Source organism: Gekko japonicus, unplaced genomic scaffold (genome assembly GCF_001447785.1).
Source record: "Gekko japonicus isolate JY-2015 unplaced genomic scaffold, Gekko_japonicus_V1.1 scaffold1507, whole genome shotgun sequence".
Classification (NCBI taxonomy): domain Eukaryota; kingdom Metazoa; phylum Chordata; class Lepidosauria; order Squamata; family Gekkonidae; genus Gekko; species Gekko japonicus.
Window position 1 is genome coordinate 65,608 of NW_015159756.1, and position 11,550 is coordinate 77,157.

The 11,550-nt window shown below is 42.6% G+C and overlaps 1 protein-coding gene across 1 annotated transcript in view; it reads left to right on the plus strand.

The window, feature by feature from the left end:
• The window catches only part of PIP5K1B (phosphatidylinositol-4-phosphate 5-kinase, type I, beta), a 71,070-nt gene that overhangs the window by 30,732 nt on the left and 28,788 nt on the right, over positions 1 to 11,550 (plus strand). Inside the window, exon 6 of the mRNA XM_015405847.1 lies at positions 1,447 to 1,746. Coding sequence (XP_015261333.1) covers positions 1,447 to 1,746 — 300 coding nt within the window. The remainder of the gene's footprint in view (positions 1 to 1,446; positions 1,747 to 11,550) is intronic.

An 11,550-nucleotide genomic window follows, 5' to 3' on the forward strand; every position in this document is an offset into this window, starting at 1 on the left:
TGAAGGCAGCAGAGATCTGTCTCCCTGGAGAAAATGACTGCTTTAGAAGGTGGACTCTGTGGCATTATACCCAGCTGAGGCCTCTCCCTTCCCCAATCCCACCTCAAAACCTCTAGGGACTCCCCAGGCCAGGCCCCAAGGCTCCCTCCCTCCCTGAAAGGCCAAAGGAGGCCTGGAAAGGGCCCTTCCCCCACACCCTTTGACTCACAGAGCCGGTTAGAAGCCTCTTCTCCCCCCCCCCCCCGCCTCTCTCTCACAGTTGGTGTCTGAAGCAGATCCCTGCAGAGGCCATTTCAAAAGGTTTTGGGGGAGATTCAGCCGTCCCTGAAGGGTTTTTTCTAGTTTTTGGATTTTTCTGCAGGCACTGGTACACTACTGAATATGTAAGAAAACCTGCTGGGCCAGAGGGAGCTTCCTTTTCCGGGGAATAAGCATCCGCATACGGCGCCATCTGTTGGAAATTAGATATATAGATTGTGTACATGTGGTTGAGGTGCACCACAGGGGTTAGAGTAGCCATGTGGCTCTTCTGGTTGATGGCGGTTTTGAATATGGCTGTTCATAAGCCACAGAGTGAGTGTCACTAACCTATAATCTCAATTTTGTGGCACTTGTCTGTTCTAGCCTTTTTTGGCCATCCAGTATTTAACTATGTAGGCTCATTTAAAAAAACCACAACATATTGCTCTTAATTGGATAGATATGCTATTTCTGATCCTTCACTGTGGTTGAGAGATAGGTAGCAGACACAGGATTATACACAAACACCCCCAGTAAGAATTCCTCCCCTAACTGTAATCTTGAAACATTAAGAGTTACATTAGTACCAACATTAACCTCTTTTATCATTAACCAGGTTTCTCTCTTAACCAGGATCTGAAATAGTGAAAACTAGTTAAGAGAGAACAGTGGTTATTTTTTACACTGTTCAATATCAGTGCCAATAAAAGATTTAACCATGATTAAGGTGAGAGTCATTTCAAGCTAAGTGGGGAGGAGTTTGCAGTCTGGCTGCCATCTTTGTTTTGGAGTATCATGTGTTCACTACCCAGTGTAGACTATGAGGCAAACCATTCACTATGGTTTAACGTATTTTGAACAACTACAGAGACCAAGTAACCAATGCTCCCTCTAAGCTACGGAGTCCCGTGAGCAAAAATCCTACTTTGTGAGCTACTGGCATGAAAGTTGTGAGCAGTTGATTTGGCTACTGCATAACTTAGTTTGCCCTGGGGCCATCCTTTCCTGAGCTGAGACAAAAGTGTGTGAGCCGGAGGCTATAAAACTGTGAGCTAGCTCACACTAACTCATCTTACAGGGAACACTGGTCCTGAAAATAACTACTAAATTTCGTAGACTTGCTTCCCTTGTGTTAATGAGTTTGATGTCGCAGTTGTTAGTATGGACACTTGTAATATTGCTATCTTTTTTTCTTTTTTTTTAAAGAATCTCAACCAGAATCCAAGGACACTGTTACCAAAATTTTATGGACTCTATTGTGTTCAGTCAGGAGGTATTAATATCAGGATAGTTGTGATGAACAATATTCTCCCTCGAGCACTGAAAATGCATTACAACTATGACTTGAAAGGCTCCACGTACAAAAGGAGAGCATCCAGGAAAGAGAGGGAAAAGTCTAATCCTACCTTTAAAGACTTGGATTTCTTGCAAGACATGCATGAAGGATTATATTTTGACTCAGAAACGTACACTGCACTGATGAAAACACTACAGAGGGATTGTCGAGTAAGTGAAATCTTTTGATAGTTGTTCAGACCATGAATCCTGGTTTTATGTCCCTAGGTAAACACTGCAGAAAGATAATCATTGCAGATAGATAGAGAGATAGAAAGATAGATAGAGAGATAGAGTCAAAATATAAGATAAAGGACAGCAAGACATGTAGTAGAAGTGGTGGTCTTTGCCCATGGTATGTTTTTGTAGTTTTATCTTGGTTTTCTCTTACCTGTCAAAGTACACATGTTGTGCTACATTCTTCATGCTTCATCTTTTGAATCGATTATGCCTTACTTCTGGTGTTCTGAACAGATTATAATAAATCTTTTATTAACCACTTCAAGCCTCTTGTTCTACTTTGCATTCTTCAGCTCAATTTTCTTTTGCCTGCAAATATTGTTTCACTTTTGATTTCTTTATGCTAGTAACCTTTTATTTCTGTATTCAGCATGCAATTTCGTTACTTACTTTCAAATGCATTCATTTGCTAGTTCCAATTTATGTTTAATTTTTGCAGTCTCTATATTCTCATGTGTGGACCATTGTGAGGATCCTATCCGGGGGGGGGGGGGGGCAACACGTATCACATATGTGCTGAACCTGAGGCCAGTTGCCACTGGGGGCATGTAAATACATACTATTACTTTTTAAAAAGTGCTCTTTGTAACATATGGGATTATCTCAGAAAGAGGTGTAGGAGTCTAAAATGAAACAGAATAAATCCTCTGAGAATATCGGTGGAGAACATAAAAGAACAAAGTGACGGAAGATTCTCTCAGCTCATAAAAGACCTAATTTGTAGAAGATAAATTGTATTGCATGAAAATGCTGACTTGGGTCTGGAAGGTAGTTCTTTATGGGCAGTGTTTAGTGCTTATTGTCACTCAGCATCACTGCTGCTGAACTTGAAGGTTACCTTCTGTATTCTTTTTGAGTGAGGCTGGAGATCTAATGATCAGCTGCATGTTCATCAGATGGTTTTCCTAACAATGGACATTGTTGTTCCTCCTAGTCTCTAACATTGAATATTTTGTGAAGTGAAGCAGTTAATGATTACCCAGAATGCTTTGGAGTATCTACTCTGGAAATGCATGTGCTCCTTTGACGCTTATTATGTCAAAAGTTTAATTGTTAAATAATATGTAGCTATAGCAAAATTTACCACACTGAAAATAGATTACATAAGTGAGAAGAACAGATTTTAAAAGTACAAGAGAAAGTAATTTCTGACATAATGTGTGAACAAGCTTCTTATATGTCTTTCCCAGGCTTGTCCATTAAGCAGCCTGAACACACACACACACACACACACACACACACACACACACACACACAGAGCTTTGGTTTAGGCCAAGGAATGAAACGTAGTGGTTAGAGTGGCTGACCAGGATAGAATCCCTGCTCTTCCATGGAAGCTTGTTTGGTGCCTTTGGGTTAGTCACTCTTGCTCATCCTAATGTACCTCACAGGATGGTTGTGAGGATTAAATAGAAAAGAGGAGAATGATTATGTGTTGGGGAAATTAGGAGTGCAGGAACTGTGTTCATCGGGGAGGGAGAGAAGCTGGGAGGGATCCCAATTGCATCAAGAGAGAGAAAGTTGCTCTGTAGCATTTCAGTATTCAACATAGAATATTTCAACACAACCCGAATACATAAATAGTGCACTTGTAGTTCTATAACAAATATCCTTGGTTGCTCTGTCAAGACCCGTAACGGAGCGTGGTTAGCCAGAACAACCACGAACAAGAGTAAATTCATTAAGTGCCTTTTTTCATCCATAGGAGCTAATGTAACTGTCAGTCAAGTCTGTTGCCAAGCATCTGACGTGTACCTGGCGTACACGACAAAGCTCTGCCCTTTCTTTCTGTTTCTGGGATCATGAAAGTCAAGGGAAAGCTAGGGCAACTCAGAGAGTCAAGGAAGCTAGTTACCGATACCCTTTCTATTTAGAATTTGATGGTGGAAAACTGTTCCAAAAGGCAAAAGTCATGTAAGGCAAAAGTCATGTACAGGGCTATTGTATCAGAAGGCCAGAGACCAGCAGAGTCCTGAAGCCTCCTGGGAAACAGAACCAAAGATTTCAACTATACTTTACCCTAGAAATTAAAGTAACATAGGTTTAACAGAGGACTGAGGCTGAATCCAGGCCCTAATTCCGTGACATGATGTAAGCAGTTTGAGTCCCCATTGGGGAGGAAAACAGGGCATAAATATCTGAAAAAATAAATAGAATCTCACCACTGTGCTTTAAAACCTCTCATAAGATTCTTAATTTTGTAAAACTTGGCCATTAGTTATTGCTACCAGTCAGTACAACTTGACCTTATACTCTAATGGGAATCTGTCTGGGACTATGCAACGGAAGACTTGTCCACAAAAATATTACTGCCTGTCTTCCCACACCTATAAGTAACATTTAACAATTTCTGTTAAAAGCTTTCCTGCCCTGAATGTCCCCTGAATGCGTACCCCTTACACACTATAGGAGTCCAGCTGACTGACTGCACTGAATTTCTTGGCTCCATCATCAACCTAAAAGGAGACTGTACCCAAGAAGTCAGGAGATTGAAACTGGGGAGGGCAGCTATGAAGGAGCTAGAAAAGATCCTTAAGTGTAAGGATCAAGATCAAATTAATTCATGCCATAGTATTTCCCCATTACTATGTACGGGTATGAAAGTTGGACAATGAAGAAAGCTGACAGGAAGAAAGTAGATTCCTTAGAGATGTGGTGTTGGAGGAGAGTTTTATAGATACTGTGGACCACCAAAAAGACAAATAAGTGGGTCCTAGATCAAATCAAGCCTGAACTCTGCCTAGAAGCTAAAATGGTTAAAGTGAGGCTATTGTACTTTGGCCACATTATAAGAAGACGAGAGTCACTGGAAAAAACAGTAATGCTAGGAAAAGTTAAAGGCAGCAGGAAAAGAGAAAAACCCAGCATGAGATAGATTGACTCGATAAAAGAAGCCACAGCCCTCAGTTTGCAAGACCTGTGAATGGCTGATAATGGTAGGATGCTTTGGAGAACATTAATTCATAGGGTCACCATAAGTCAGAAGTGACTTGATGGCACTTAACACACACACACACACAGCGCCACACAATGCAAACAGTGAAGATCACAAGGTCACTGCAGCTCTTTAGAACCATGAGCTGTCACTGATCCATGTTTCTTTTCTGTCAGAACACTCTATATAATGACAGGTTAGTATAGAAATGGAGCAGTTCCAACATGGCAATGTCTCTCCATTTATCTCTTTTATCTCTTCTCTCTTTCAAACTAGCAAATCAGATGCTGATATGTTATTTTTGTCCTTCACCACACACCTCGCTGATAGCTAATGTTGAAAGTCTAACACATAGCTTCAGATGATAGAGGCAATGCCAGACACACAAACATGGAGTGCTGAGGAAGCAGCAGTCTGGAGGGGCAGGAAGAGCATTTTAGCATTCACTGCACTCATGTGCTGGAGACAGACATGAAGAAAGAGCTGGCAGCATAACCACTGAGCTTTGAGCCCCTTTTCTGTTGCACATCTGGCTTCAGCCTCTATTCCCTAGAACCACGAGTTGCAGCTTTGTTTCCTTGTGCATATCCCACACTTAGTACATGTCAGCATAACATTCAGGAAATGTTTTGTATCTCAATAGAATATCACATTTCACTGTGCATTTTGTCTCTCTTGTTCCACACGAAAGTCTTCCTGATCCCTGGCTTTGAAAGAAAAAGGTCAAAAGCTGTTTTGCTTGGTGAGTTTAAATATTTGGGCAAAAATTTTTTGATTAGTGTAAGCCCTAAAGCAGTGTATGTACCAGCAGGGTATCCTCTCAGTTTGTGCAGATGCTAGTTTCATACCAAAGAGAGTGGATTACTTCTTTCCCAAAGAAAACACATTGCAGCAAAGAATTAGGACCTTGTTCCCCCACAGAACTTCAGCTAACACCCCAAACCAAATATTACTCTGCCTCGTAAAACCATATTTCTCAAACTTTTGAACTCAGCCCCTCCTTTTAAATATACATTATCTCTTTGCTTTCTCTTTCTCCCTCCCTCCTTGCAGCAACCCCCCCCCCCCTTTTGAGACCCTGTCATATATCCCTCTCCCGTGCCCCAGCAGCCTCTAGTTAGAAAAAACAGGGCTATTTTTGGGCAGGAACGCACAGGAACGGAGTTCCGGCTGGCTCCAGAGTTGGCCATGCCCAGCAGGAACTCATTAGCATAATAGGCCACACCCAACAGCAGAAACTCATTAGGGGTGTGTGGCCTAACAAGCAAAGGGTTCCTGCTACAAAAAAAAGCCTTGGGTTTTGACAACAAACAAGGTAAACAGAATAAGAAGCAAAAGGTGAGTGTGGCTGGATGACCACACTTCTGGTAATGTGTGGTGTGGTGTAATATGCTAATGAGCTGCTCTGTCAGGGGTGTGGCCTAATGTGTTTTTGCTGTTGGGTATGGCCTGTTATGCTAATGAGTTCCTGCTGTGCTTTTTCTACAAAAAAAGCCCTGAGAAAAACTATGGCCCAGTTGTGTGGTGGTGGCCACGGGGCCAGGCCTGCTTGCACGATAGGGAACCCTCAAGCACTTGTGGGAGGGCTCCTCACTTTCCACTGCTATCCCCTTCCCCACATTATTTCTTCTTTCCCTCCTCTTGTCAACCCCATATCCTACCCCTTTTACCTGCCTCATTCTCGTCTTCTAAGTCATTCGCCAGTCTACCTTTTATCTGCCTCTCATCTTCAGCAATACTTATCACTTATTTACTTTATTTATACCCTACCTTTCTCCACAGTAGAGACCAAAGCAACTTACATTATTCTCCTCTCCTTTTTTCTCCTCACAACAACCCTGTGAGGTAGGTTGGGCTGAAAATATGTGACTGGCCCTAAATCACCCAGTGAGCTTCCACAGCAAGATGAAGATTCAAACCTGGGTATCCCAGATCCTACTCTGAAACTCTTAACTACTACACCACACTGGCTTTCATAGGGTGACTGCTGTTGAACAGTAGCAAGCAGCCAGGCCTGGGTGAGTCATGCAAGTCAGGTGGTATCAAGTCACCCAATGGTTGCTGTCAGGACTGGCTCTGATAAGTCTTCCCTCAAAGGCCAAAACAGCTCTGGAAAGGACCCTCCCCCCTGCCTTTTACTCTCATAGGAATTAAACCTTGGAATGCTGTGGTTGCTTAGCAGTGGCCACTGAAGGAATCTATTTGTTAAAGGTATAGGAGCTCTTTCATCATTTTGAGTTTTTTTAAACTCCCCAATGTATATTTTTAGATTTCAGATTTTTCTGCAAACCTGGGGCATTGTTCAGGTTTGTAAAAAGTTCTGTCTTGCCCATTCACAGCTCCAATCACTGATTTAAATATCCTCAGACTTGGCTGAGTTCGCGATTAGAATATACAAGAGTGAACCCACAAGGACTTGTGGGAAGCATCTCTTTCTCCCCTCTTCCACTCTTCCCCCTTTCCTGAAAGCCCCCAAAGCCTGCTTCCTGATCTCTTGTAGGATTGTTAACCTCCAGGGAGGGCCTGGAGAACTTCTGGATTCACAACAGATCTACCAACTACAGAGATCAGTTTCCCTATTAGGGCTGCAGCTCCAGATTGGGAAGTTCTGGAGATTTGGGGGTGGAGCCTTGGGAGGGCAAGGTTTGGGGAGGAAAGCGACCTCAGGAGGGTATAATGCCATAGAGTCCACTCTCCAAAGCAGCCATTTTCTCCTGGAGAACTGATTTATGTCATCTGGAGAACAATTGTAATTCTGAGTGATCTCTACCCCCCACCTGCAGTTTGAAACCTGGTTCCCCTGGAGGAAATGGCTGCTTTGGAGGGTGGACTCTATGGCATTATACCCTCCTGAGGTCCCTACGCTCCTCATCCCCCCTACCCAGGCTCCCCCCCTCCCCCCCAATATCTCTAGGAATTTCATAACCTGGAGTTGGCAGCCCTACCTGCTTCCCACCCAACAGCACCTATCTTTATCTGTATCTCTGTCTTCAACTTTTCCTCCCACATCCCCAGCAGCCTCTACCTAGGAAAATTGTGGCCGAGTTGTATGGTGCCAGCCACTGGGCCAGGCCCACTTGCATGGTAGGGAATCCTCAAGGACTTGTGGCATGGCACCTCACTTTCCCCTGTATCCCCATCCCTATAGTATTTCCTTATTTCCTCTTTTTCTCCTGATGACACCCCCTTTCCCTGCCTCATTCTCTTCTTCTCAACCCCTCACCAACCTACCTTTTATCTACCTCCCATTTTCAGCTATATTTATTATTTATTGATTGATTTCACTTATACCATACCTTTCTTCACAGTGGGAACCAAAGCAGCTTACATTATTCTCCTCTCTTCCTTTTTATCTGTATGACAACCCTGTGGTATAGGTTAGGCTGAAGTATGTGACTGGTCCAAAATCATCCAATGAGCTTCCACAGCAAGGTGGGGATTCAAACCAGGGCCTCCCAGACCCTATTCTGAAACTCTAATTGCTACAGCACAGTGACTTTCTTAGGGTGGCTACTGTTGTACAGTAGCAAGCAGCCAGGCCTAGTTGAGTCATGCAGGACAGGTGGGATCAAGTTGTACAGAGGTTGTCTTGAGGCATAGGGTTTCCAGCCTCCAGGTGGGACCTGGAGAGCTCTCAGAATTACAACTGAACTCCAGATGACAGAGATCTGTCTGCCTGGAGAAAATAACAGGTGGCATTATAGAAAGAGGCTGAGGCCTCTCCCGTCCCCAGACTTTGCCCTTCTCAGTCTCCACCACAAAATTTCCAGGAATTTCTCATCCTGGAGCTGGCAACCCTACTCAGCCCTAGTCCCAATGAGTCCTCCCTCAAAGGCAAAAATAGGCCTGAAAAGGACCCTGCCCTCTTTCCCTGTCTTTTAACTCAAGAAACCTGGCCTGGACTACTGTGGTTGCCTAGCAGCAGCCACAGAGAGTGTATCTGTCAAAGCTACAGATGCTCCTTTTATAATTTTTGAGATTTGTTTAGAAAAAACAACCACCCCAATGTATATATATATATTTTTTAAGATTTCACATATTTCCTCAAACCTGGGATCCTTTTCAGGTATTTAGAAAGATTGTGTCTGTTCACGGCTCCAGTCACTGGATTTAAGTACCCAAAGATCAGGCTGGCTTTGCTATTAGTAATATTGTGATTGTGGAACATGGCAACATTTGTACCTTAATGGCGCTGATATCCTTGGCTGTTTTAGGATAGCTTTTGGCTTTTGTCAGTGGCAGTTCTGACCTCTGCATTCATGATTGAGAAAAAATACTCTTGGTTTGCTTTATGTGCTTCACTCAAAAGCCAAATCCATTATTCTTGGTATTATTGCATTGTATCATTAGATATATTTTGACTGAGAATCTAATATAGTAAAAGCTTTTAATAATAAACTTTGGATATCTCTTATTAGAAGTTAAGGAAGTAGAATGGAATAGAGAGCTATGCACACCACTCTGGGTTCTTTGGAGGAAGCCGGTATAAAAAACCAATAGGCTAAACTACAACTACATAAAATGTTCAAGGGTTTTTGAATTACCTATCTCCTGATAGGTAGCTCAGCAGCAAACAGCTATGTGTGGGGAGCCTAATATCAGAGCCCCAGTGCTGGGGAAGGGGACAGTTTAAACTCTTTTTCCATGTTATGTTCCTAACTGAAGCTTCCTTGGCTGCTTTAAGCCCAGGCAGAGAAAAAGAGAGGTAACCATACTGTGCTTAATCCTACTTTTACAGCCCCGATGTATATGTAGCCCCACATAGCCCTTTTTATCAGTTGAAATACCTAGTGGAGTTCTAGTCATGGGTCCCCAGTGTCAAGTGTAACCCTAGTGTGCTTTTTTGTTGTTGTTGTTCAGTCGCACAGTTGAGTCCGACTCTTTTAGTGGCTGCTAAAATTAACCAGAAGCTGCCTGTGGGGGCACAGGGGATTCTGTTCAGCAAAGATCTGTCCAAAAATGGTTCCTATAATATTTCCAGTTCTGTCATAAAACCACGAAATGCCTGCATTCTTTTTAAAGTTATTTTTTGTTGGTGGTGTTTGCGCGTTATCCTTCCAATAGCAAACCTGATAGTCAAGTGCCTGTCAGTAGGCATTGAAATAAAGCAGGGAACTCCCCAGATACATGGGAAAATACTAATGTGTAAACTTTCTTTTAAAAAGCACCCACCACAACACACACCCCCAATGACCTGAAGAAGAAGAAGCATTTTGTTGCCCTCCAGGAAGTAGAAAATATTGAGAGCAATGGAGTGCCAGTTAAAGGGCAGAATGATTATAAGAGGTGGGGTGGGAGTGGTTTGGCCACTCAGGTTTCTAAAAGCATATAGAATCCTGGAAGGTGAGATGGTTATTTTGGTCCCCCCCCCTTCCAGTTCCTCCTTCTCTTGGCAATTCATTGTGGTCCTATAACCTGCATATTGAATATCCTGCATTGGTATATTTACATATATTTGTATTTTATGGTTTATGCAGCTTTATACGTGACAATTGCTCTGGCCTTTGGCTGCCCAAAGATCCACAACTGAATGTGTGTTTGAGGATCATAGACTAGAATCAGATTGTACAACTTCCTAGATAAATGCTTATTTTATGGAAATGTAAGACAAGTTTATATTCTGATTGGGCTAAAGTCAGACTTTTTTTGATTGTTTGCATTTCCAAATCTTTATCCTGGTGTTTGGAAAGACACACACACACATGTACACATATACACACAGTAGCTTAATTTTAGATACAGTGTGTGTCCTCCTTTTCCCTTTTGGGGAATTTTGTAATTATTCATAGTTTAATCCCTGAGCCTGCTTTGGCAGGGAGGGCGGGGTATAAAATAAATAAATAAAATAATCCATTGGAACCTCACTGTTGAAATAGACTATTTATTCTCTGATGCTAAAATGATGCATTGTTTCTAATGAGGAATAAAAAATAAACCATCTGTTAGTTACAAAATGTTACTGTCACTGAGAATATAACATGTTAAGAGGACTAGATGGAGCCATAGTGCTGGGGGTTTCATATTCATGTTTTGCTGATGAAGTTCTGTCTCATTAAAAAAAACCCCTTCATTTATCTTAACATGAGTTCGAAAATTTAGTATCAGTGTGGTCAGTGTCCACAACGCTTATCTCATTCATCACAACTACAAATCATTAGCAAATGTTACAGCATTATCTGAAGCAGGAAATCAACAACTCTGTGTGTCAGTTGACAAATGTTTTCTTTCTCTGGAGTCAAGCTGACACAACAGGGAAAGAAGTCAAGCAATCGATGGGATCAGACTGGAGTGACTGTGCATAGATGGGTAGCCGTGTTACTCTATCTGCAGCAGTAGAAAAGAGTAAAAGCCCAGTAGCACCTTAAAGACTAACAACATTTGTGGCAGGGTGTGAGCTTTCGCGATTCACAGCCTTTATTGCCTTTTATTTCATTAGAAAAGAACACTGTGAACTTTCTTCTGGAAATTAAATTCTGAGAGCTGCTTTAGCTCTTCACATACACATACAAAGGCCGAGTTGAGACTGACAGTTTGGCCCGGCGGCCAAACGTTTCAGGAGCTTTTCAGTAGCGGATTAAAGGGGCGGGTTCACACACACACATCTGTCAGGCGTCCCTCAGCCATACTCAAGCTGTTTTGTGCTGCTTCCCTCCCGAGTTTTAAAAGTACCTGGTGGAAGTGGTAGCAAACTGTGTGTAGAGCGGGTTGATTCCGGTTCCCTAGTGGGTGAACGCAAGCGCTGCTAAGGCGGGAACAACTCGCAGTCGTTGATAATAGGCACTGGCTGTTTCCGCGACAGG